At 38.5% G+C, this 27692-nt stretch overlaps 1 protein-coding gene across 1 annotated transcript; it reads left to right on the top strand.

The window, feature by feature from the left end:
- Nucleotides 1-3033: 3033 nt before the first annotated feature.
- On the top strand, nucleotides 3034-26589 carry LOC107713547 (1-phosphatidylinositol 4,5-bisphosphate phosphodiesterase gamma-1-like; the record flags this gene model as incomplete). Its single annotated transcript, XM_016519096.1, has 25 exons — nucleotides 3034-3158; nucleotides 3334-3381; nucleotides 5260-5344; nucleotides 5552-5635; nucleotides 6318-6340; nucleotides 8108-8177; nucleotides 8279-8380; nucleotides 9111-9229; nucleotides 11699-11784; nucleotides 12810-12930; nucleotides 13036-13204; nucleotides 13292-13414; nucleotides 13506-13633; nucleotides 15534-15542; nucleotides 16586-16679; nucleotides 16765-16831; nucleotides 17927-18090; nucleotides 18387-18483; nucleotides 19792-20016; nucleotides 20090-20238; nucleotides 21620-21734; nucleotides 21839-22000; nucleotides 22286-22374; nucleotides 22452-22687; nucleotides 25370-26589. Coding segments are annotated over 25 exons (2730 nt in total), but the record flags the coding sequence as incomplete, so codon positions are not given.
- Nucleotides 26590-27692: the final 1103 nt, after the last annotated feature.

Here is a 27692-nt window from a genome sequence, read left to right as displayed (position 1 = left end):
CACCAAGAGCTTGTAACACTCCAAAGAGAAAGGAAAAAATGAAATCGCATCATATGACCCCTTTAACATTAGTGACATATTCAGCAGCACGTATTTATAGGCTGCTGTCCCTTTAAATCCGACTGCACGGATCCAGTATAAATGATACACATCCGATTTCTTTCTCAGCTGTTTACATTCATTTAAAACATAACCGACTGCGTTTACGAGAATGATCGTCGAGACGGGTACTATTGACATAATTCTGTGTGTATGTGTCTGTTCAAACATGAGGAGATGCGAAAGACGAATCAACTTGGTCTGAAACACGTCTCTGTGTGTGTGTGTGTGTGTGTGTGTGTGCGCGCGCTTTGCACGTGTTCGGCAGAACAGAAGAGATGCTGCACGAGATGCGGCTTGTGCGTGCGCTTCAGGTGTGAGTCAGACAGCAAGACGAGACGGCAAAGAGTTGTTTTCTGCAACTTATTGCACTTAACTCTTTTTAACGTCAAGCAATTCTCTGCTATATGCATCGAACTAAAACTTTGACCTTTTGCAACGTTTTGATTTAAGTAGCCTATTATTAAAATTATTCAGTCAGCCCTTGCGATATGCATATTGCGATATTTACATTTGCGATATTTCGATAAATCGTGCAGCCCTAGTAATTACCATGGCGCATGTCCAAAATATCCATGTTGGGACCATAGAAATGTGTCAAACGTGTCATAATCAAATTTTCCTAGTGCCATGGTTTTTATTGCTGTCATTTTTTTTTAGTTGGCAACTTTTTTTTATTTTTATACATATGTGGTCTTGCGGTAATAGTAATTATGAAAGAATAAAAGTAGCTTTCCTGCAGCTCAGACTGAAGAGCACTAGCAATCCGACGTCATGGGTTTCATTCTCTTAAACTAATCGAATGTAAAGCTTGAATGCAGTACAAGTTGCTTTGGATAAAAGTGTCTGCTAAATGTGGAATATAAATTAGGGCTGCACGATAAATCGCATGCGATTATTTAACGCGCATCTTGTCAGTAAAGCCGCTTCTGTAATCAGCTGTAAATCTCCATCACGTGCGGGCTTTCACATGAAGCAGCATTTACTACACAGAGCCGTTGTTCACTGACAAGCTGTGCAAAACCACAAATATATATGAACGTATTATATATATGAACATATATTACTGACAAGATGCGCATTAAATATCGCATGCGATTTATTGTGCAGCCCTAATATAAATGTAAAATTAAAGCTGCAACCCGTGTTGAAAGGGCCCTCGCACCTGGAGCCACCTTCACCCGGTGGCCTCAGGAAAACCGTGAACGGTGGGCAATATGCATTCAAAGTGGTAAATATATGAGGAATATGTCAAAGTCATTTATTACTGTGGAATGCTTGATTCTGATTGGTCAGTTGTGACATTCTGAGGTCTGTTATCCCTCGATAACAACCTGTAAAAGCTGATAACACAGGCTCATCCGGGTAACTGAAATCAGCGCTATACTCTTGCTAGGAACAGTTGTGGAAGCTTTGTGTTTGTTTGGCTAATAAAATAATAAAACTCAATTCAATATTACGTGTACAATTATTTAATGTCATCCTGGTATGGCGGACTCGCTCTCTCGTTTCATACAAACGCAGCTGCTGCCGTTTTGCGACGATTGTTTTGTACGCTGTAATGGATTATAAGATAACTAACAAACTGGTAAGATTTTAAAACATTTTCATCTTAAATCAATATCTTTTTATCGCCATAATTATTTATGTGGTCAAATATTGTGTAATAAGTGGTTTGACTGCACCGTATCCCTTAAATGTCTGTCTAGTTTGAACTTGCCGCTTGCTTGCAACTGCTGTGTTCATGGAAGCTTTGTGTTCAAATATTTCATCTGCGCTTCGCGTCGGAGTCCTGATCACCCTGTCGGGGGTTATTCTGCAATAACAACCGACTGGATGTACATTATCCCTTACTTATGTGCCAAACTTCCTGCTGCCAGTAGGTAGCGCTATGACTATAACGGAATATAGACATGTAGACGTCTTCAGGCCAGGACTCTTATCAATAGGGATGTAACGATTCACTCAACTCACGATTCGATTTGATTCACAATTTTTTTTTAACAAAATGAGATTTAAGACAAATTATAAATTAAATGTGTCCTTTTATTATTGCTTGTTATAATATTATTATAACACTATAATAATATTATAACAAGCAATAATAAAAGGACACATTAATACACTAATAATATACTACTATAATAATAATTCTAGTGGTCGACCGATATATCGCCAAGGCCGATATATCGGCCGATATTTAGCATTTTGCAAATATCGGCATCGGCCGATAAGTTTTCCTGTTTGGCCGATGCGTTCAAGGCGGGACTTTTATTTTGACGGTGCTGAGAGCGGCACTCAGTGCACAGTGCTCACGTTCTCCTCCCCTTGTTCGCTGTTGTCGTTAACAGTTCTGAAAAGTATCACAGGTTCCAAAAAAATATGAAGCAGCACAACAGTTTCCAGCACTGATAATAAATCAGCATATTAGAATGATTTCTGGATCATGTGACACTGAAGACTGGAGTAATGATGCTGAAAATTCAACTTTGATCACAGGAATAAATTAAATTTTAATGTATATCAAAATAGAAAAACTTATTTTACATCGTAATAATATTTCACAATTTTACTTTTTTTCCCCTGTATTTTTGATCAAATAAATGCAGCCTTGATGAGCAGAAAAAACTCCTTTAAAAAACACAAAAAAATTTCTGATCCCAAACCTTTGAACGGTAGTGTATATATTGAATTTAATTGTTTTGAATTACCAAAAATTGCTCCCCGTCAACCCAAAGATTCACACTCGTTAAGGATACATTAGTAAAAACCAAAATAATTTAGTTTCTTTCCTGCTATATCAAAAGATCTCACCGTATTTCCGTGCGGTTTAACCCTTGTTGTTTGATTTCCTCTCTCACCTCCTCACTCACTCGCACACACACACTCACTCTCTCACACACACACACGCTCACACTCTCACACACACGTATTCATGCTGGTGTTCTCCGGTCTGTGCACTCAGCGACCTCAGACGAGGAGATGGTCATGTGGGTGAAGGGTTTGACCTGGCTGGTGTCTGATACGCTACGCTCCCCCACACCCCTGCAGATAGAAAGGTGACCTTTGACCTCTACATGCACCCCTCCCTGCAGATATTGATTGATGAAAACCATTAAGCTCGGAGTTCACATATGTCAAGTGTTAAAGTGCCTGAAATCAGCTCGGCCCGTACAATCGCAGATGTGAACGTTAAAGTAACCTGTATGTTCTTTGTTCTTTTGCTGAACTTAGATGGCTGAGAAAACAGTTTTACGCAGTGGATCGCAGCAGGGAAGACAGGTATGTTTCATATCAGTGTAACCGTGCATACAGCTTGTGGAAATAACAAGCTCTATAGAGATACAGTAGATACTGAGCTGTTTTCCTGCCGCAGCGGTTATTTTAATCTCATCTTTCTTGCGAGATGTCTGTGTTAAGGTGTATGTTTTAAGGGTAGAAATGGCTGACTCAGAGGTACCAGGCATTATCAGGCCAAACACACACACTCGCACACAAACACACACACTCCTGTTGGGTAAATAGAGCTCAGAGACGGCACATCCTGCAGCAGGAAACAAAGCTCGGAACTCCTACACACACACACACACACACACACACGCTGAAGGTAAATACAGTGAGAGCGGCTGAAAGACACATGAGCTTTGTGTGAGGTGTTGTATTCAGATGAAATGGTGGTCGTGTGGAGGCACATGACAATTTTCAGCTTGTCAGAACACGTGACTAAATCAAATACCGTATTGGCCCGAATATAAGACGACCCTGATTATAAGACGACCCCCCTTTTTCCAGATGTACCTTTTGGAAAAAGGCTTTTTAAAAACCAAATCTTGTTTTTTCTCAGTAAAACACATTTTGTCTTCAATTATTTTCATATTGCATATTTTTCCTATTTTAATTTTTGTTTTGAAAGTATGGTAAAAACTGGTAAAATGTACCAACAATCACATTTAAAAAATATACACTTTTTGATATACCATTAAAAAAAAAAAAACAGGTAGCCCATCTGAATTAGGACATTTAGGCTATCCATCTAATAGTAGCCTACCAAAATCTTATTAACAGTAGAAGTTAAATCTTACTGTAGTCTTCAAATCTGGGTACTGTCTTACGTTTTAAAATCACAAAGAGAGTTTGGTGCCATCAGGCTAACGTGACAGTCACGACTCATGCAGCTGTAAGCTTTTCTGCTTCTTTTGTTTTTACTCGCGATCTTTACAACACGCATTACATTACGTATTTCATGGCACACTCGTTTTATGCGTATTTGGTGCCACCTATTGTTGTGGGTGTATTATTGACATGTCAAAGTCTAGACCCTGAATATAAGACGACCGCGTTTTTTCAGATGTATTTCCAAGAAAAAAATATAGTCTTATATTCGGGACAATACGGTAAGTGACGTACACAGTAGAAATTAATGATCTTTTCCATTCACGATGGAAAGTTGCTTCTTCACCTGTACATACTGACAATGTCTCTCTCTGTGTGTGTATAAATAAAGTTTGGGACCAGTAAGATTGTTTTATAATGTTTTATAAAGAAGTTTCTTCTGCTCATCAAGGCTGCATTTATTTGATCAAACATGCAGAAAAAAACTGTAATATTGTGAAAAATTATTGCTATTTAAAATAACTGTTTTCTGTTTTAATATACTTTAAAATGTAATTTATTTCTGTGATGTAAAGCTGTATTTTCAGCATCATTACCCCAGTCTTCAGTGTCACATGATCCTTCAGAAATCATTCTAATATACTGATTTGCTGCTCAAGAAACATTTATTATTATTATCAACAGTTGAGCTGCTTCATATATTTGTTGAAACATGATACATTTAACGATTTTTGATGAAGAGAAACTTCAAAAGAACGACATTTATTAGAAGTGCACATTTTTTTGAAACGGTGTGAAAGTCTTCACTGTGACTTTTATCAATTTAATGCATCCTCACTGAATAAAAGTATTAATTGCTTAAATCTTGCTGAGCCCAAACCTTTGAACCGTAAACCACAACAATTTATTATTAACTTAAAAAACACATGAGAGGAATCAGCCGGATTGACGAAAGCGCTAACAGTGCTGAACTTCCTCATAAACCTGACACTGACGTCACCGTGTGATTTATAACCACGTTCCAAAACACTTTGTGTTCTTCTGTAGAATTTCCTGTAAGGATCTGAAAAGTATGCTGTGCCAGGTCAACTACAGAGTTCCCAATATGAGGTTCTTACGAGAGAAACTTCCGGTAACAAACCCACTGCTGCATGCACTGTTTCTCACATTACTGAAGTGTTAATAGTTTATTGCATAATGTTTGTTTATTATACTTTGTAGTTATTTTGTCTGTGAATTTGTTCATCTGTATTAACACGACATTTGTAATTACTGGAAAAGTGCAGCATGTTTCTTTAAGTTTTAAAATGTATTTTTAATCATATAATATCTTGGTTAGGATGGAGAGCTGAGGAATGGAGATGTATCATATAGTCATTTTGCGCAGTTGTACCGCAGCCTGATGTTTGACGCACAGAAATCAGTAAGTCACACGTTTATTTGTGTGTGTGTTAGTTATATGTAGGTGGAGCGGGGCAAGAGGTGAAGCCCTCCTCAGAGCCACTTAAACCCCATCAGTCGTCCCCGTTTGCCCGCTTCTCAAATGGCCTTCACGTCAATACTTGGCCTTTTAAAAAGCCGCAAGATCCATGGGCTAAAAGCCATTAGGCCACACTGAAGCACACAGACACACACACACACACACAGACAGACAGATGGCACTGATGACCCCTGCACTTAAACCTGTGTGTGTGTGTGTAGAGTGTATGTGTAGAGTGTGTGTGTATGTGTAGAGTGTGTGTAGAGAGAGTATGTGTGTGTGATAGCTGACCAGTGATTGAGTGTGTGTAGAGTGTGTGTGTGTGTGTAGAGTGTGTGTGTGTGTGTGTGTAGAGTGAGTGAGTGTGTGTGTAGAGTGAGTGAGTGTGTGTGTAGAGTGTGTGTGTAGAGTGTGTGAGTGTGTGTAGTGCATCACTTGTGTGGATGTTTGATATCTCATCACATCAGTTCATTAGCGTCTGACGGGCCTATATATGGTTCAGGTTTAGAGCTCCAGACGTTAATCTGGGTGTTTTACTGTAGTGGTTGTGAAATGGGTGCATTTACATCAGGTATTAATTGTATTATTCACATAATAAGCATTTTGTTCTGTGTTGTTTTTATAGATGGAGATTCCACTGCTGCAGAGGTATTTACTCACTCTCTTATTTTCAAGCTGAAGTATTTACAGATGTTATGAAATGGCATTGACAACACATTAAACTTCCATAATACAGTATGATTCATTTACAGGTAAAACAGAATATTTAGGGATATATAATGTAGGGCTGACAAGAATTTATTGGGGTTTTGTGGAAGCCTCTGGAAAAAAATGGGTAATTGCGACCTTTCAATCTAACTTCTGACTTTTTTTCTCATAATTGACCAAATGCGCTTTCTTTAGAGCTTCTGCATAAAGATAAGCCAGCTCGTAAACTTCCGGTGAAGCTCGTTTGGTGTTGTGATATACTGTATATAGGTTGAGACCCTCACAGAAACCTCTCCTGCCTCGCTCGTCAGAAACTGAGAAACAAAATAATTGCAACACCGTAAATAGTTACCGGCGTTAACATACAGTTTCATGTTATTTAACCACATATAACGACATATAATTTGATATGCCGAGTCTGCGAATCCCAGGAGTACCCAGAGACGTAAATGCTGACAACTAAACACTATCGTAACTGTTTCGGCTAACGTTAGCTAGCTAGTGATGCTATCTCGTCAATTACATCATAATGATATCCTTGAGAATCAATAACTGACCTTCATAGTCATGAACACATTTTACATAAACACTGATAACATTTTAAAGCCTTTATTATTTCTCAACTCTACAGCTGTGCAGTAAAAATCACTTTTCATTCATGAAGACGACATGAAAAAATGTGTCTCCTGGCGGAAAACAAAGACTTTTAAGATGAAAATGACATGAAATTAGCATTATAACCAGTAGATGGCAGCAGAGGATCACTCATTAGCTCAGCTGCCATTTCAACTCCCTAGATTTTTTTTTTTCATGTCTTGCTTTTGGATTTATGTAATGACTATTATAACAAATTTTACTGTACTGGAGTATAAAGTATAGCAAGTTCAGGAAGTCACAAAGTCTAATGCCATTTAAAAAATAAATAATTAAATAAATAAGCCCAGACACCAACAGCCTAGAAGGGCAAATTATGTAACTACAAATTAAATAACTTAATTATTAATGGTATAACTAAATTAATTAAATAATAATGCATTATATATTTTGAAATATTTTTTTGATTTAATTTAATAACTACATTTTTAAGTTTTATCTTTAACTGTAAAACAGACTTGCTGCTGCTGTAGTTTTGTTACTCTGAATTGAGTCTGAATCACTGAATGCACAGCTCTGTTTTTGACAGCGGCTCGTCAGATGTTTTGTTCCATCTGTTGCTTTATCATTGTCAATCACAGCAATGAGTCGCGGCACAATTTAGCGGATTCACTTTTGGACGTTTGGTCCTCTTAGACAATCAAAACTTTTCTTCAGATTGTGAATGGATTATGTAGAGAAACCGAGCAAAGGACGCTCCCCTGATAGCACAACTGATTTTGACAGCTGACTGAAAATGACTGAGCTGGCTTATCTGAAACCAGCAAGTAACCGTGCATATAGTCAGTTGCGAGTTTACATCAAGCAATTCTGAAGAAAAAAGTCAGAATTGTGAGGTTAAAATTGTTAGATGCAATTACCTTGTTTTATTTTTATTCATTTATTTTTTTATGATGTATTTATTTTGTTTTTATTTTAATTTATTTTTTTACTGATTGTGCACAGTTATACCTATTGGTATATGGTCATTTATTGTATTTTATCTGACATCCCAGAACATCTCTTGGGTTTCCGTATGTGATGCTGAAACACTGATCTGTGTGTTTCTTACAGGCTTATTGAGAGACCTGAGCAGAAGATCTCACTGGAGGACTTCCAGAACTTCCTAATTGAACATCAGAAGGTTAGATATTCACTTCTCATGTTATTACAATTAACGTGTAAATAACGTCTGGTTTGTGTAATTATGCGTTGTTGTGTGTGTGTGTGTGTTTGTGTCTTTAGGAGCTCTGGGCTACAGACAATAATAAGGTGCAGGAGTTCATGCTCCACTACCTGAAGGATCCTCTACGAGAGATCGAGCAGCCATACTTTCATCAAGACGAGGTGATGCTTACATAAACATGAATGCCAAGTGGTTAGTGCATTCTGGGTACACATTTTTTAAGTTCACTGGGAATGAAACCCATAAATGTGCAGTTGCACGTTTTAACCACTTCCTGCTGTGTGACCTCAGATCTTTGTTTGATGTGCATAATCTGCCTCTTTCTGACCTTAATTAGTTGTGTTTGAATTTCCATCTGCTGTTTAAAATAACTATTTAAATGAGGTATATGAATATATTGAAGTTTCATGAAAAAGATGGAGTTTATATTGTATTATACTGTTTTCATGTTGAATGATTTATTGCCTGTGGTTAATATTGAGGGTTCCCTGAGCAAACTGTTTATATAAATTTGTGTTTGACACATGTTCCACTTTTGTACTAATTGGAGTAGAGATTTTTACATAAATATTGAGATTTGACTGCAATTTTTTAAAGCTTATTTTTAAACGGTTTGTAACAATATATGAACTCTTGTAAAATAAATAGAAAACAAAATGGCTTATTTAATATATATTTTGACCTCCTGTCTTTTAAGAACCATTTTTTCTAGTTAATGTTTCCTTCACTTTGTTGAAAAAGACCAGAAGCATGGACTTCCATGTCCTATTTTGTACTCTTTTCATGAAAGACCGTTTTAGTGTTGGACAGTTGAGCAGTGCAGAGTACTAACTCATGCTTGCTTGCTTTTTAACGTAAACATCATGTTCTATGTTTTGCGGTCTTTCTCAGTTCCTCACGTATCTGTTCTCTAAAGAGAACACTATCTGGGACGTGCAGCTCGATCAGGTGAGGCCAGAGGACATGAACAACCCCCTGTCCCATTACTGGATCTCCTCGTCCCACAACACGTGAGTAGATGCGTGGCCAGTACGTCCTCTAAACTGCACACTGATGTGAGCAAAACAAAACCAAGAAATGGACTCGATTCAGCTGGAGTCCGTCTGCTGCTCTTGTGTATTTTCAGTATGTTTGCAGTAACATGCAGTTTCAGTAACATGCAGACAGTTTCAGTAACATCCGGTTTCAGTACCTTTCAGTCGGTTTCAGTAACATGCCGTTTCAGTAACATGCCGTTTCACTAACATGCTAACATTCACTAACAAGTAACATCCGGTTTCAGTACCATTCAGTCGGCTTCAGTAACATCCATTTTCAGTAACATCCATTTTCAGTAACATCCGGTTTCAGTAACATCCGGTTTCAGTACCACTCAGTCGGTTTCAGTAACATCTGTTTTCAGTAACATCTGTTTTCAGTAACATCCGTTTTCAGTAACATGCAGTCAGTTTCAGTAACATGCAGTTTCAGTAATATCCAGTCAGTTTCAGTAAGATGCGTTTTCAGTAACATCCGTTTTCACAGTAACATCCAGTCAGTTTCAGTAACATGCAGTTTCATTAACATCCTGTCAGTTTCAGTGACATCCAGTTTCAGTACCATTCAGTTGTTTTCAGTAACATGCGTTTTCAGTAGCATCCGTTTTCAGTAACATTCAGTCAGTTTCAGTATCAGTCAATTTCATTAACATCCAGACAGTTTCAGTAACATCCAGTGCTGATTAATCAAGAGGCTGTGTGTTTATTAAAATTCTCTCTCTGAAGGTATCAAGTAACTATTCCAGATAAGTTATCAACAGACAGACAAAGGACAGTAATGTGTGGTCTCTGGATCATTTATATTCATCCATTTTGTTAGTTGGTTATCCATTGGTTAAGTAGCTGGTTAGTGTATAAATTGAATACCTCCTCAAAGAAACAAAATGTTAGGTGATGGGGGTTGGTTGGTCGGTTAGTTGGTCAATTATTTAGAGTATAAAATTGATCATTCTCACACAACCAAAATTTTAGGTGATGGGGGAGCTGTTTGATTGGTTTGTTAGTTACCGTCTTGAATGAATCCCCCTCAACCCAAAATGATAGATTATGGGGAAAGGACTGGTTGGTTAGTTTGTTGGTATGTTGGATAGTTGTAGTATAAAATTAATCCCCCTCAAATAACTGTTTGAAGAAGAAGTGTTAGATGCTGGGGAAAAGAGTTGGTTAGTCAGTTAGTTAGTTCGAGAATAAAATGAACCCCCCTTTAAAGAATCAATATCTTAGATGCTGGAAAATGATTTGGTTGGTTGGTTAGTCAGAGTATCAAAGGATTCCTTCTTAAAGAACAAACATGTTGGATAATGGGAAAAGGTTTTGGACAGATTTCTAAGAGAAACAATAATCATGTTAACATAAAATCTTCCCTGTTAGAATGTATTTCCTCATGATGCACTCCTACGTTCTTATTGTGTACAAACATCTTATTCCCAAAGACATAATAAATGTGTATAAATATAAATATATATATACAGTATCTCACAAAAGTGAGTACACCCCTCACTTTTCAGCAACCATTTTAGTATATCTTCTCAAGGGACAATACTATAGAAATGAAACTTGGATATACTTTAGAGTAGTCAATGTGCTGCTTGTATAGCAGTACAGATTTACTGTCCTGCACGCACATTGACTAGTCTAAAGTATATCCAATTTTAATTTCTATAGTATTGTCCCTTGACAACATATAATAAAATGGTTGCTGAAATGTGAGGGGTGTACTCACTTTTGGGAGATACTGTGTGTATATATATATATGTATGTGTGTGTGTGTGTGTACACATAATGTATATATGTGTACACACACACACACACACACACTATATCATGAATGTCTTGCCATATGAAAATGAACCCGTCAAATAGATGTCTGACTGACGTACACATGCTTTCAGAGGTGTGGCTTACTAATGTGCAAAACTAAAATATAATGTTGAACAACCAACACAATATGCAACTTGAACAAAGAGAAGTCATCTGTGAAAGTGTATTGTGTATCTGTCAGTAACCTGTAAACGTGCAGGGGAGCGTCTGAATCTGAAAAGGGCAGATGAGTGGAGAGATTTCTATATGTTTTCATACAATATGACGTTTCAGACTGATGAAGTGTTACTATGGTACATTGTGTACTGTTTGCTTTCAGTGCATAATTGATTTTAAATGCTACCTTTTGGTTTCTTTCGTGACTTCAGAACAATTAATCTAGTTACACCGGTTAAACACAAAAATCTACCTTATGAATCTGTTGTCGTTCAAGGGGAAACCGTTCAAGACTGACAGAATGGAAAGAATCCTTTAACGTGTTTGTAAAGAATATATTTGCGGTGTTCATGAGCTGTAGTAACTGTGAGAGGTTATTGATCTTGAGAGTAAGGTGTGTGTCAGTGCTGATGTGTGTTATGGAGGAGCTCAGAAAGGCCCTGACGTGTGTGCTTGTATTTTTAGCTATCTGACGGGAGACCAATTTTCCAGTGAGTCGTCTCTGGAGGCGTACGCCCGCTGTCTGCGGATGGGCTGCAGATGCATCGAGTGTGAGTCTCAACGCAGCGCTCAGCCAGCCATTATTAATGTTACACGAATGCTTTATATGCAAAATATTTCTGTTTTTTTTACCTAGAAACTAACATGCTGATAATACAGCTATTTTGTATTGAACAATGTATCTTACAATCGTTTTTTTTATTTAATTTTTTTCACCTTTTCCTCTCGGTAGTAAAACTAGCAGACTGCACTAGTATGACACAATGTATTAAAAATTTTTTTAGTTGATAAATAATAGCATGCATTTTCTGCTGTTTATTGTTCTAGGTTCTGGGATAAAACAAAACAAATCTGAATTTCAAATACTGGTTTGTTTGTTTGGTTCTTTTGTTTTTTGTTTGTTTAATTCTGTTTGGTTTATTTGCTTTTTGTTCGTTTGTTTCATTTGTGTGTTTCATGTGTTTTTGATTTGTTTGCTTTTGGTTTGACTCATTTGTGTAATTTTTGTTTAATTCTGTTTGGTTTATTTGCTTGTTTCATTTATGTGCTTCATGTGTTTGTTTCTTTTGGTTTCTTCATTTCATTTGAGTGTTTGTTTCTTTTGGTTTGTTTGCTTGGCTCTTTTGGTTTTTGTTTAATTCTGTTTGGTTTATTTGCTTTTTGTACATTTGTTTCATTTGTGTGTTTCATGTGTTTGTTTCTCTTGGTTTGTCTCATTTGTGTAATTTTTGTTTAATTCTATTTGGTTTATTTGCTGCTTCTCATTTGTTTAATTCTGTTTGGTTTGTTTTTTTTCATGAGTTTGCTTCTTTTGGCTTGCTGCTCTTGGTTTGTTTGTTTGCTTTTTTTATTTAACAAACATGTACAGTAACAAACATGCAAACAAAAAGTGCAGAAATGTAAAACAATTGTTTATTTATTTTAGAAACTGAAATTTGACAAGAACTATTTATTTTTTAGAACTAGAACTATGTGACTAGACTGACGCGGCAGTATCTGTGTCCTGTAAGTGTGTTGTTGTGTGTCTGGCAGCTGGCTGTAACGTGTGTGTGTGTGTGTTTTTTTTTTTTTGCAGTGGACTGCTGGGACGGTCCTGATGGGATGCCTGTTATCTACCACGGTCACACCCTCACCACCAAGATCAAGTTCAACGATGTGCTTTCCACCATCAAAGAACACGCCTTCGTTACGTCTGAGTGAGTGTGGCGTCTGCACACACCAGTTCTCTGTGTGATGTTTTGATAAGGGAATCTTCTGAATGTGTGTTATGCAGTCATCAACACTTTGGTGTTTGCACGCAGCTATCCCATCATCCTCTCCATCGAGGACCACTGCAGTATTGTCCAGCAGAGAAACATGGCCACCTACTTTAAGAAAGTGTTTGGAGAGATGCTCCTGACCAAAGCGGTGGACATCTCAGCCGACGGTCTCCCCTCACCCAATCAGCTCAAGAGGAAGATCCTGATCAAGGTGAGAGCCCATTGGCTACATGGCAGGAAATGCCATCATTAAGATTTTCTCAGCTAAGAACATTAATTGTTGGATTGATGTGTTCAGCACAAGAAATTAGCTGAGGGAAGTGCGTACGAGGAGGTCTCGTCTTCAACGCCCTACTCTGAGAACGATATCAGCAACTCCATCAAGAACGGCATCCTGTACCTGGAGGATCCCATCAACCATGTGAGCTCACCTTCATCTGCTCGTTTAGAGACGTTAAATCTGACGGCAGATTGTTGAGGCTCATCGTGGATGTTCACTGTTGTCCTCACAGGAGTGGTATCCTCACTTCTTTGTTCTGACCAGCAATAAGATCTATTACTCTGAAGAGACGTCAAGTAATCAAGGGAACGAGGATGAGGAGGAGCACAGAGAGGTGAGGAAAACACAATCTCAGGAATAACAGCAGCACTGCTAACCTGACTGCAGTGTAATGGTCTTTCAGCTGCTCTCAAATAAGAGTAGCTTCAGGGTCCCCCGCGAGTTGTAGAAAATTCAGTTTTATTCAATTCAGGGTCTTTAAAAGTCAAGTGCCTTTATGGTATAACTCGAAGTCTTGATAATCATTGGGGACAGACAAACAGGAATCCCGGTTTGGTGTAATTTGATCATTAATTAACCTTCAAAAGGCTATGATTTATGAATACTACTGATGTCTCTATGATCCCCCCCCCCCCTAATATTTAATCATTCAACATTACAGTATAATTGAGAGCTATCAATTTTAACATTTAACAGACTTTAAAAAATAACTTCTAATTTAAGTGAAATGAAAACAATCTTCACATAAACCCATTATAATAAATGCCATATTTAGCTACCTGTGCCCTTCAGCAAGTTGGAAATATACAGCAATCGCATAAAGTTATCAAACACTAAATTCTAAATTAAGATGAATCTTTAAAGCTACAAAAGTGATTGATTTCCTCTCTTTTTCTTTTGTTCTTTGAAGAACAGACATCACAGCAGCTGTTATGAGGTTATTTTGGCTGCTGCTGAACATGCCGCGGATCTGACACGCATCATAGTTTCTCATAACTCTTTACCTTTTCTGATTTCTATGAAATTATATACAGCGTGCGCCACTGCATTTGTGCGTGCATTTGAAGGGCACGTGCTATGAGCGCTAGGGATGCACAATATTATTGGACCTATATCGGAATCGGCCGATAATGGCTTTAAATGTAAATATTGGCATCGTCCCGCTATGAAAAATTATGCTGATATGTCTTGCCGATAAGAGGAATACGTTAACTCGCATGTGCTCAGGGTGTGCTAGCGGTCAGCAGTGTGGCTCATTCTTGAAGCAAAGTTTTGTCGGAATGATGATTAGATTCACTGTTTTGGATTGCTGCATTTAATCTGTGAAAGCACGTACAGAATGACGCGTTCGGTGTGTGATAGAGTAAACGGTAATAGCACGTGCAGCAGCAGTGACAGCCTCCCCCGGGTCCTAACGCCCGAGTTTTAATCTGTAGGAGGCGCTGTTGGCCTTCTTCTAATTAAATTAAAAGGAAAATAGCCTACACAAATAACATTTAGACTGTTTCTGATTAAATAAAGCAGTATTTAAGAAGCTATAGCTTACATGGGAAAAAAATCACAAACATGACACTTGTAAATTAAATAGTTTTATATATACCGATTTATTCATTAATATGTAATAGGTTTTATTTTTTAAACAAATCATAAGCTCTAAAAGATTTTCAGAATTTTTACAACTCTTTTGCTTTAGACCATCTACAAATGTTAAATCTTAAAATAAAATGTTAGGGTTAACACTGCATCTTTCTGGGACAAAAGAAATGCAGCGATTAAGATATTAGGGAGTAAAAAAAGACTGATACCGATATATCGGCCGATATTCTTTCCTTCAGAAATCATAATAATATGCTGATTTGCTGCTCAAGAAACATTTCTGATTATTAGCAATGTTGAAAATTATCAATTGTCGAAATGGTGATACATTTAATTTTTTCAGGATTCTTTGATGAATAGAAATTTTAAAAGAACAGCATTTATTTAAAACAAGCAAAACAGCGTTTGTAGCATTAGAAATGTCTTCACTGTCACTTTTGATCGATTTAATTCATCCTTGCTGTCAAATGGTTTGAAAAAGCCCCAGGAAGCTTTATTGGTAGATAATTATTTCTATGTTATGGCCAGTGGTAATATACAATGGCTAATAAATATGCTAAATAGTATAAAAATAACATATTAAAATTGCTTGTTTAATATTTGTCACATTTTTAAGTGTTATAATAATGTCTTTCAATTATCTTTATTTGGGGCCTTTTCTCAGCAAATATTGGTATGCTGTCAACTGTGAATTTAATTAGATTGCAGTTAATTTCATGATATGTTAATTGATTAATATATTGACATCCCTAAAATTACCCCACTGTTCAAAAGTTTGGGGTTGGTAAGATTTTTGGGTAAGATGTTTTTGAAACAAATCTCTTCTGCTCACAAACGCTGCATCAAATACACAGTAATATTGTGAAATATTATTACCATTTAAAATAGCTGTTTTCTTTGTGAATATATGTTCAGAAATCATAATAATATGCTGATTTGCTGCTCAAGAAACATTTCTGATTATTAGCAATGTTGAAAATTATCAATTGTCGAAATGGTGATACATTTAATTTTTTCAGGATTCTTTGATGAATAGAAATTTTAAAAGAACAGCATTTATTTAAAACAAACAAAACAGCGTTTGTAGCATTAGAAATGTCTTTACTGTCACTTTTGATCGATTTAATTCATCCTTGCTGAATAAAAGTATTAACGTCTTCAAAAAAAAAAAAAATCAAAAGTAGTTTTTTTATTGATTTCTTTGTAAGTAAGCTAGCGTGTGAGCAGCTGGTCTGGAGCAGGGTTTGTGTGCTGTTCCTGTCCTCCTGTGTTTCCCGTCTAATCTCACGCCTATAACGATAATGATATCAATAAATCTAATTGTGCTGAATCTGAGCTCAGTGAAGTCCAATCCATAACAATAACGATAATGACACAGAGGAACTATATCATTGGAATGATTTTCAGCTTTTTCCAGCTGATGAATGATAAAAACATTGAGAGCCAATCAGAATCGCCCTGACTTTAAAGTGGCAGATGATAAAACTGCAGTGCGCTTATAATAAACACGGTGTTGTCCACTGTTGTGGACGATAATATAGTTATCGATATAATATTTGATTTTCTAACATTAATATCTCACTAGCCAGAAAGTCTAATTTCCTTGCCAAAGCCTGTTTTTACCTGCGTTAGGTGCTTTGTGTGTTCAGTCTTGATTTGGTTCACAGAGACCACGAGGAGCCTGAAAGTAACCGTGTGTTTGTGCTCTCCGCTCAGGTGGAAGGGAGACTATGGCGGCAAGAAGCAGCTGTGGTTCCCTGCGAATTACGTGGAGGAAATCAGCCCGACGGCTGCGGAGCCTGACAGATCTGTGAGTTGAGCGTGTGTGTTGTTGTGTTGTGTCAGAGGCGCTCTGGGCTCCGACCTTTACCCCTGTTCTCGCTCTCGCTCAGCAGGCCACAGAGAACAGTCCTCTGGGAGATCTCCTGAGAGGAAGTGTGGACGTGTCTTCCTGTCAGATCGGTGAGTGTGTGTGTGCTCCTCTTCCCTGATACACACTCATCAACACATCGCTGTGTGAGGCCCTTACAGAGACACACGCACACACACATTATGTTTGAATTTAGATTAGAGCAGCCTGAAGATTTAAAATAAACGTGATTAATTTAGTTTTTTAGCTTTTTACCTAATAATTCAGAAATAAATATCTAAATATTTCTCTCTATATATATATAATTAATAATTATTAATTAATAATAAATTAAGTATTGATTTAATTTTGTTATTATTATCGATACTACTACTACTAATAATAATAATAAGTAATAATTGTTATTTTTTATTTTATTATTTTTTTCCATGTATTGCAATGAGAGATATACTGTATTTTTTTTAACAATATAGCTCAACCCTAACTGTTTTAGTATCATTTATATACTATTTTAGTTTGTTCATTTTTTAAATTTTAATTTCATTTTAATTTTAGTGAAAGTTTTAGCAATTTAGTTGTTTTTGTGATTTCTATTAGTTTTTTTTAATTAATTTATGAAGTTTTTTTTTGTAAACTAAAATGAATTGAATAAATAAAATTAATAGTTTATTATATGTATATATTTTATTGTATTTTATTTTGTTAATATTTTATTTCAGTTAATGTTCATTTCAACTAATGATTATCTATCTATCTATCTATCTCTTCTTTCTTCTTCTTTCTTTCTCTTTCCCAGCTAACGTCACCAAACCCTCTTATTTTTCCACTGTCGCCTTTTCATATACGAGACTTTTTTTGACCATAAGTTCAGTTCAGTCACTGTGCTGCCATACACTCTCCCCCTCTTTGAGCATCCTGTTTCAGAACAGAAATATGTTGATTGCGGTAAATTGAGTTGGGCTACTTTTTCACTGTTGCTGCGGGTTAAAGCGATCTCCCCCGACTCCCCGGATCACTATTTTAACGGAGGGGATCCCCAGCAGAGGGGAAGACCGCAGAAAAATAGCTTTTGGGCTGGTTTTGAATTGCAGTTGGGCTGGTTTTGTTTGACAGACCTGGCAGCCCTGAGTTGCATGCTGTTTGATGTTGTCTTGACTTGAGCTGTGTGTATGTTGTCTCTCCTGCAGTGGTCAGGCCTGAAGGGAAGGGCAGCAGACAGTTCGTCTTCTCTTTGGTCCCTGTGGCTTCACCTCGCACCGGCCCAGTGCTGGACATCGCAGCCAGTTCACAGGAGGAGCTGAAGGACTGGGTGATGAAGATCCGCGAGGTCACCATGACCTCTGAAGCCAAGGTCAGCTACCATACCATATCTCCTCCTGCCCCCGCGGTGATACCGGTATTACCGGTGTTGTCACACGTCGATTAACTGGTGGGAAAATTTCCTCACCGACACAACCCTCCTCTCCAGTAAAACAGGAGCTGCCTGTCACCACCTGTTACCAAACCTCTGCTCTGCTTTCTTGAATGCCTGCGCTTACGAATCAAGGGATCAAATGATGCATGCAGTTTCCTAAGAATGTGTTTTGCTTTTGGACACGTAGGCTGTATGATATTGTTTATGACTAATGATTATTTGTTCTCCGTCAGCTTGAGGAGGGTAAAATGATGGAAAGAAGAAAGAAGATTGCTTTAGAGCTGTCAGACCTCGTCATCTACTGCCGACCGGTTCCTTTTGATGAAGACAGTAAGACGTCCAACAGTTTTTCAACTCCATATTACTGATGCCTCATGGAAATCTGATTCCACAACTTGTCACATCATGTCCTAACCAGGGTTATTATCATTAACTAAACCAAAAAAACATTTTTAAAAATTCATTACGTGAAAAAAAAAAATAAAATCATCAACTAAAATTTAATATTTAAACTTATTACAAAAAAATTTAACTAAACACAAATAAGAAATGTTGCCTTGGCAACTAGCTGAAAAAAAAACAAGTTTGAGTTGAAGTACTACCATAACTAAAACAAAATACACTAAAATTTAATGAAAACTATACATATTCAAAATAAAGACAAAAACACAGCAAAATTACTAAAACTTAAAATAAATAAAAATGAAAACCGAAAGTATAAAAATGAAATCAAATTCAAAATATTACCAGTGTTAAAATAAAACTGGTCCTGACTCACTTTTTGACTGAGCCATATAGTAAAAATATATCTCATTATTTTTAACATTTTTTGTTTGTTTGTTTGTTTTTCGCCCATTAATAATAACCTAATTAGAAGGTCATTCTTTTTTGTTTTAAAAATTCTGACCAAAACAAACATTCTACAATCAAGTAACATATTCTTTTGTGTTCCTCAAGATAATAAAACAGCCTTTAAATGACATGAGTGAGTATAAATATATATATTTTTTTTTTTTTTTTTTTGCACAACCTATTACAATACATAGACATAAACAGCAATGTTTACATGTATTAGTAAATAAATATATGCACTGTTTAATATGTTAATGGCACACATGGAAATAATCATTCTGTACTTAAGATCAAATCCAAGATATTAAAACATCTCTCTTAACACTTTTATACACTCACAATTAGGTTCACACAATTGGTCTAGTTAGTTAGTTTCCCACTCTCTGGGAAACTTAATAGCCAAATAAACAGTGCATACAAATCAGATAGTCACCATATCTATACATTACTGCGGATGTATTTTACTTGAAACTTGAACTGGACTTTATATAAACTTGACCACGTTGTATAAAATCACACCAGCTATCATTATAGAATGAGTGCAGGACTACAACCGTTTTATTTCTCTATTGTTATAAACATGCTGATAGTGACATGCTCAACTCAGGGTTGAGTTTAGTGTATTGGCATAGCACCGCGAGTTTGTCCCAACCAGAAAAAAAAACAGAAAACCCTTTTCCCATGGTGGTCTGTTGCCCAAACCTGTTCCTACACACGCGCCAACAGTACGCATTTGGGTCCGTAGCTCCTCAACATAAACCCTAAGATATCTTCCGTCTCTTACAGAAATCGGGACGGAGCGGGCCTGTTTCCGGGACATGTCCTCGTTTCCCGAGACCAAAGCGGAGAAGTATGTGAACCGTATCAAAGGAAAGAAGTTCCTGCAGTACAACCGGCTGCAGCTCTCGCGGATCTACCCTCGCGGTCAGCGCCTGGACTCGTCCAACTACGACCCGTTACCCATGTGGCTGTGTGGCAGTCAGCTGGTGGCCCTTAACTTCCAGACCGCCGGTGAGCACAGAGCTCTCTCTCCTCCTCCTCTGTGTGCGTCCTGGCATTGAACAGTGTGACCGTTTCTCTGCAGATAAGCCCATGCAGATGAATCAGGCGCTCTTCATGCTGAACGGCAGGAGCGGTTACGTGCTGCAGCCGTCGATCATGAGAGACGACACCTTCGACCCGTTTGACCGGCACTCTCTGAGAGGAGTGGAGCCCATCACAGTCTGCATAGAGGTACACATGCATGCTGCACTACAGCGGACTACAACCCAACCGTTAGATGGGGTCTCTCCGGGTCCAAATTTGCCCTTCCACTAATTAAGACCTAAAAAGTCAGAGCAGAAAGCCTTAAATTCATGAAATCATGGCACTGAATGTTGTATGCACTGTAGGGCTGTCAGAATGGCTGAAAAACTAAATTCGAATTTTGTACTTAAATATTATCAAAATTTTAATTATATTCAAATTTAAAATGCATAATTTCAGTTATGGTGAAAAATAGCTTTTGGCTTCTCTCCTGAGGCCACAAGAGGGCGCATCGAGCAAAATATTACTAATGCACGTTTATTCAAAGCATAAGATAACATGCAGTGGGATTTTTTTCAAAGTTAAACTTGCATTAATTTTACATGGCTTTCTAAACATGTGGCTCCTTTGTGCGAGACGCGAGTGCAACAGTAATAGATGTCCCTCTAGAAAATGCGTGAAATATGTGTTCTGTGTGAACGGCTTGGTTTCAGTTTTGATGTAAATAACATCTCCGCATTGATGTTCTCTTTTTCCGCAATATTTTAAATGAACAACGCAGCAGCGCCGCATCTAGTGGCTTCAACTGGATAGGCTAACAAAAACATAATGCAACGACACTTACATCGTCGTCGCATTTCGTGCGCCACTGATAAGGCTGCCTCCTTAACGCACACTTAAAAATCGAATGCAACGTTTTTGCATTCGAGTGTGAATTTTTATTTTAAATTCGACGACTATTCGAAATTATAATTTTTTTTGACAGCCCTAATAGTGCAGTGTGCAGAAAATGAATATCTTCCTCAGTAATTTCGTCTTGTTTTCCAATACAAACATCCTTAAATCAAGATACATTTACTTGAGATGCAGTTTGAACATGTGAAGTCTTGTTGTCTGAGAAATTAAAGAAAATGAAGTGAGTTTGTTTTTAAAAAAGAAATATCTGTCAATAGGGTGTAAACGAAGAAAATTAAAAAATTAATGTTTTCCCTTTGAATTAAAGGGATAGTTCACCCAAAAATGAAAATTAGCCCATGATTTACTCACCCTCAAGCCATCCTAGGTGTATACACCTTTCTTCTTTCAGACGAATACAATCGGAGTTATATTAAAAAACATCCTGGCTCTTCCAAGCTTTATAATGGCAGTGAATGGGTGTTATTTTTCAGTAGTCCAAAAGAAGGCCAATAAAGCGCATCCATCCGTAATAAAAAGTGGGAATGCCGTTCCCGGCGTTTTAAAAGACACATACAGCATTTGTTCTCCAGACTGCGCTTTTGTTCGCCAGGTGATCAGCCAATACTGATCGTGTGAGAGTGACCAAATAGTTGCAAATGAAGGACTGAACTGAACGTTGGTGTGTTTTAAGGTTTTGGGAGCACGCCACCTGCCCAAACATGGTCGAGGTATCGTTTGCCCTCTCATCGAGATCGAAGTTTGTGGAGCAGAATATGACAACGCCAAGCAGAGGACGGACTCTGAAGGTGAGGTGCAGATGCAAACATCTCCTACAACAACACCACCACCTAAGAACAAATGTTGTGGGGGTAAGCGGTATCACTAAAAGATTTACCTGTTTTACTCTCAGCGGACAACGGTCTGAACCCCACCTGGCCCAGGAAACCCTTCCGATTCACCGTGTGCAATCCTTCCTTTGCCTTCCTGCGCTTCGTGGTCTATGAAATCGACATGTTCAACGACCAGAACTTTCTCGCCCAGGCAACGTTCCCCATCAGCTGCCTCAAAACCGGTACGGCTCGCCAAAAAAATGAGCGCCTTTGTGCTTTCAAAGGGAATGTTTACTTAGTCTAAATCAGGGCCGTCCAAACTCGGTCCTGCAGAGTTCAGCTCCAACTCGTCCCAACACACCTGCCTGGACGTTTCTGATTGGCAACTAATCAAGGTTTACTAGAAACCTCCAGGACGAGTTGGAGCTGAACTCAGGAGGAACGTCGGCCCCCTCCAGGAGAAGAATCGGACACCCCTGAGTTCATCCTTTAAGGAATGTAAAAAACAATGTCACTGATGTCTGTAGGCTACCGGTCTGTCCCGCTCAAGAACAGCTACAGTGAGGATCTGGAGTTGGCGTCCCTGCTGGTGCACATGGACATCGTCAGAGGAAGGGTGCGCATCATGTACCTTGATTAATCGACTTAAATGAGTGTGCTGTATCGTGATGGCAACCTGGTTCTCTTCTGCAGCATGAGAATGGCGAGATGTTGAGTCCCTTCTCGGCGGCGGGGGCCATAGCCATGCAGGTGGGCCGGGAGCGTACGGGGGACACCAGCTCCGTCTCCTCCACGTCCCCCCTGCCCTCGTCTCCGGGCCAGGCTCTGGGATACCACGGGCGGGAGGGCTCGTTCGAGGCCCGCTACCAGTCCCCGCTGGAGGACTTCAGAGTGTCCCAGGAGACGCTGCTGGACCACGAGAGCAGGAGGTACGCTTGTTTTAAAGATGTTCAATTTACATTTTTACGACATTTAACTTTTGAGTCTGCACAAAAAAAGTCTTTTTGTACCTGCGTCAGCAAATTATTCTCAGAAGTTTTAACAAGAACTGCTGTAAGTATCAAAATGTCCTAACTTAGTTAAGGGCTAAACGGCTTCCACCAGACACGGCATCAGAGCGATTAACTGAAATTAAAGGGATAGTTCACCCAAAAATGGAAATTCAGTCATTAATTACTCACCCTCATGTCGTTCCAAACCCGTAAGACAAATTAAGATATTTTTGATGGAATCTGAGAGCTGTCTGACCCTCCATAGACAGCAAGGGTACTACCACCATCAGCGTCCAGAAACGTAGTAAGGAGATCGGTAAAATAATCCATGTGGCATCAGGGGTTCAGCCGTAATTTTATGAAGCTACGAGAATACTTTTTGAGCGCAAAGGGAAAAGCAAAACGACTTTATTCAACAATTCGTCTCCTCCGCATCACCCTAGCGCCATTTTGGAGAATATCCACTGAACGTAAATTGCGTATGCTTTTTTGTGTCAGCTGTCATGCGGATATGTTGTTTACATCGTTTACGCTTTGATTTGAACGAAAACAACGTATCCGCATGACACGCTAGGGTGATGCGGGCGGAGGAGACGAATTGTTGAATAAAGTCGTTTTTCTTTTTCTTTTGTGCTCAAAACGTATTCTCGTAGCTTCGTAAAATTACGGTTGAACCCCTGATGTCACATGGATTATCTTACCGATCTCCTTGCTACGTTTCTGGACGTTGATGGTGGTAGTACCCTTGCTGTCTATGGAGGGTCAGACAGCTCTCAGATTCCATCAAAAATATCTTAATTTGTGTTCCGAAGATGAACGGAGGTCTTACGGGTTTAGAACGACATGAGGGTGTGAGTAATCAATGACCGAATTTTCATTTTTGGGTGAACTATCCCTTTAACTTATCCAAATCTACATGAATGTCCCGTTTAATGTTCAGTACTGAGTCTCTCCTGGCTCATGGTGTTTCTCGTGTAGGTTTTCAGTTGGCACAAGCAAGAAAACTTTCTTTCACACAATGTGCTGTTCATCGGTCACTTGTGAATAACTTCAAGAGGTTGCCAGCATTTACTCGACTGTCGACTAGCTTTGACTAGTTTTGTTCACTGCCGATTTGAGTGGCGATGCTTCCTGTTTTAAGTGTCTGTTCATTTTTAACCAGAAATGTGCATGCTGCTTTTCAGATGTATATTGAACTTTTCAGTGGTTTTTTTTTTTTCAGTTGCCAAATCCAGTCACTTTGCCACCGAATATACTGCACGGGAAACAAAGATCCAGAACAATGATGGGAATATATTCATAAATCACATTCTTTCCTCTACTTTCTGCCATCTTTTACCAGAAGTAAAACTGCTGGTTGAAAAATAATGTGTTTTTTGAACATTAAAGCATGTCAACATATTCTGTTACACCAAATACACAAAATAATGATCTTTAAAAAAGCATCATATGACCCCTTTAAAAGTATTGCATTACAATATTGCGTTACTCCCTAATGAAAAGTAGCTAATTGCATTACTTAGTTACTTTTTATGGAAAGTAATGCATTATTACTTTTGCATTACTTTTGCTCATCTGGGCTGGGCTTGCTTGTTTTTAATATAAAAAAAATCTATTTTTGGTTGGCTCAAACAAACCTTTCTGCTCTGCTGTTGTTCTGGATTGCATGAAGAATAAGACGCAGGAGAAGAAAGTTCAACTCTCTTCAGCAATTAAAAAAATAAATTTTTGTTATTAGTGCGGTTGAATTGGATTATCGAAGGTCAGCAGCAAAGACACTGGTTAATGGGATTAAACACATAAAGGATATTTGTGTTATTTAACATTATTGCAGGTTTGCGTCATATTCTGAGTTTGCATTTGACTGTTTTTATTTATTTTGAGGAATACTGAATCTGTTTCTGTGCGAGTGAGACGAGTAAATGCATGTTCACATTTAGTCTAGATCTACAGTAACATCATGTTCACACAACAAACACAACGCCTTGATTTCTCTCATCATGAGGACAGGAGAGCTGCAGGTCAATTCATGGGAAAACAAAGTTTTACTTATTTGAAAAAGTAACTCATATTTTCTTGTAAATTAAAAGGTAATGTGTTACTCCCTCGTACTTGGAAAAAGTAATCTGATTACGTAACTGCTGGCTGATATGACCCGGTCTCTTTGCACACGTTTGGTCTCTGAACTGCATCTCTGTGGAGGCTTGGTTAACAAATTGCATCATTTTCTGAAAGAGTGACACTTGTCTACTCAATTACCTGTCCTCTATCAGCAAAATCTGGTTTTGTTTTCTTTTCAGCCTATTGGGATGCTCAGCTATCAATTTTCCAAATCCCCCCCCCCATGATTGTTAGTTTGAGATCGATACTATTATATGATATGATGTTACTATTACTGTTTGATGTTTAATGCAGGTAAATCTGAAATCAGAGTTACTACAATAGATTTTTTTCCAAAAATGCGGGGGTTCGTAACTGTGGCTGGTTTGATGGTGAGGTTCAGACGGTCACTTCCTGTTTGAGTGGCTGGACAATGTGGACCAGATTTTGATATTGATGATCAGAAGTCAGGCTAAATGGTTGAGTTCTGACGTGTGTGGTGTTTCTCTTCTCTGGCAGGCTTCGTAGGGCTCGCGTCAGCGCCGACAACCGTGCGTAACCCGAGCGGATGAGCGTGCGACAGATGGACGGAGCGGACGCAAGGCCAGCGACAAGGGTCCCACAGCTGATGATGTCAAGGACTGCCGTGAAACCCGTTTCTAAGGAAGTCGTCATCGCCAGCGTTTTCGGACAGATCTCCCTCTCTCTGCGACTCTCTCCCGCTCAGGGCCGCGCGAGTGGCAGAGGGGCTTGCGGAGCGTGATGGAGCTTTGGCTCACGGACAGAAACGAACAATTATCTGCTTCGCTACAATCTGAACCTGCGGACGGGGCGGGGGGGTTCTGATGCTGCGCGAGACTCGAGGACAGCGTTTGGGTGGACGACAAAGGCCAATGTTTCAAAATTGAGGGGGGGTTGTATCGTTCATCACTTTGAAACCGATTCCAGGTTAACATTTATGGAGTAATAATACTTTTTCTTTACTGTATCTCTCTGGCTTATATATATAAATGTGTGTGTGTGTGGTTAGAAAAACGTTGCAGCTGATCTGCTCTCAAAGAGCATCTCACTCCAGATCTTTATTTCATTTCAGATTATTTTTTATTATTTAAACGTTTTAAACTTTCATAATGTCATTTTTTTTCTATACGAGTATGTTTTTAACATGAGGGCTTGGCCTTTTTAATTGCGTGTCTTGCATTCTTGCTCTTTCTCTTCCCTCTGTCCGAGTTGATGGACTAAAGTGTTTGACACGTCCCAGGATGTGCTTGTGTGTTTTTGTGACAGGCAGGTGGCAGTATGGGAGATCCCATTGAAGTAGTCTCTGTCTGAGCTTCAGGAAGATGTTCTTCGGCATTTAACAACCTTTATTTTGCTTTAAAATTAAATTATGAAGTTATCAAGTGACCAGAGAGCAATATCACTCTCCTTGTTTTATGTTTTGCCAGTCTGCACGGGTGGACTTGAATTCACAAACAGCTCAGGTGGGGGTTTTGGGCTACGAGAGCTTTGTGGAAATGTCGTGTATTTAGTTTACAGAACAGAACTTGGACCATCTCATTTCAGACCATTTTATCCCTCTAAAACCATTTCTGTGATTTATCGTTTACTGTTCCTCCACACTTTAGCAATTGAAAAGTCTTGTTCCTGAAGGCTTTTTATGGTGTAGTCTTATCAGGTCAAATAGGGAGGGCATTTTATGTATGATTTAGTACCTTTAGTAGCATGTTAACCATGATGTCTGTGCAGATAAACATCACATTTTCATTTTTGGGTGAACTATCCCTTTAAGAAAGCCAAAGGTAGACTGTGCAGGAGGTTTATACAAGAAATCGGGACCAAATAAGTCTATCTCCGTTCATTGGGTTAGTAGAACACCCTGAGCGTTGAATAATTCTCATAATACATTTTTTTTTCTTCTTCTGTGGACAGGAGTAAGGGCATTTTGGTCAGTCTTTCTATAGATGTATACCTTGTGCCAAGCAGTCATCTAGTTTTGTTTTGTCAAAGTATTGCCCTAATACGGATTGTCACTGATTGATGAACAGGCTAAGACTGCTAAACCTCAGTATTCACAGTTGATGTACAGTGAAAACAAGGCCATATTTATTGTAGCTCTAAGTTTCACGCAGTTCTCTTGTTTAGCCAGTAGAGGTTGAGATGTTACTGAACTGCACACATACACATGCCATGTAGTTCTGCCAATCGTTTCGTGTCTAACAGCCGTATACAGAAGCCATTGTGATGCTGTCGCATTGCTTTTCCATCACTGATGCTTTACCTGCCTCTCTGTTTGATCATGGGGTCCAGATGCATTTTTATGGAGCAAGATGACTATGGAGAGCTTGTTTCCCCTCTTTTTTGCCTTGTGGCTGCTACGTTATGCCACTATTGTCACAGTATTTATTTGGTTCTGTGCATGACAGCTCAGAATCTGAAAGATGCTCCAGAATGTACTCCTCAAATTATAGTGTTACGTTGTTATATGTTCCACTGATTGGGTGTGTACAGAAATGCTAATTAATTTGAAAATTGTAAACGTGGGGCATTTTAACACGGAGGGATGTGCGATTCAAGCAACTGGCTTGCGCCTTTGGATGCATGCATAAATTGTCATAACTTTTTTTTTTGTCTCTCTTTTAGTCTTTTTTTTTTTCTAGTCTTTCGCAATGATCAGTGTATAGCAATTTGTATTACGCAATCTAGAAATATTACAGAAAGACACAGGGACCGCAATCACTTCCTGAGCTTTGAGAGGAAAAGACGAGGCCAGATGCCTTCAGAGGGAATTTGTTCAAGTTCCCTTACATTTATTCCTAATTAGCCAACATTCCCTCAATTT

The sequence above is a fragment of the Sinocyclocheilus rhinocerous genome, unplaced genomic scaffold (genome assembly GCF_001515625.1).
Source record: "Sinocyclocheilus rhinocerous isolate Xijiao unplaced genomic scaffold, SAMN03320098_v1.1 scaffold1049, whole genome shotgun sequence".
NCBI classification, from domain to species: domain Eukaryota; kingdom Metazoa; phylum Chordata; class Actinopteri; order Cypriniformes; family Cyprinidae; genus Sinocyclocheilus; species Sinocyclocheilus rhinocerous.
The sequence above is the reverse complement of the archived record's forward strand: the minus strand, read 5'-3'. Positions and strand labels throughout refer to the sequence as shown.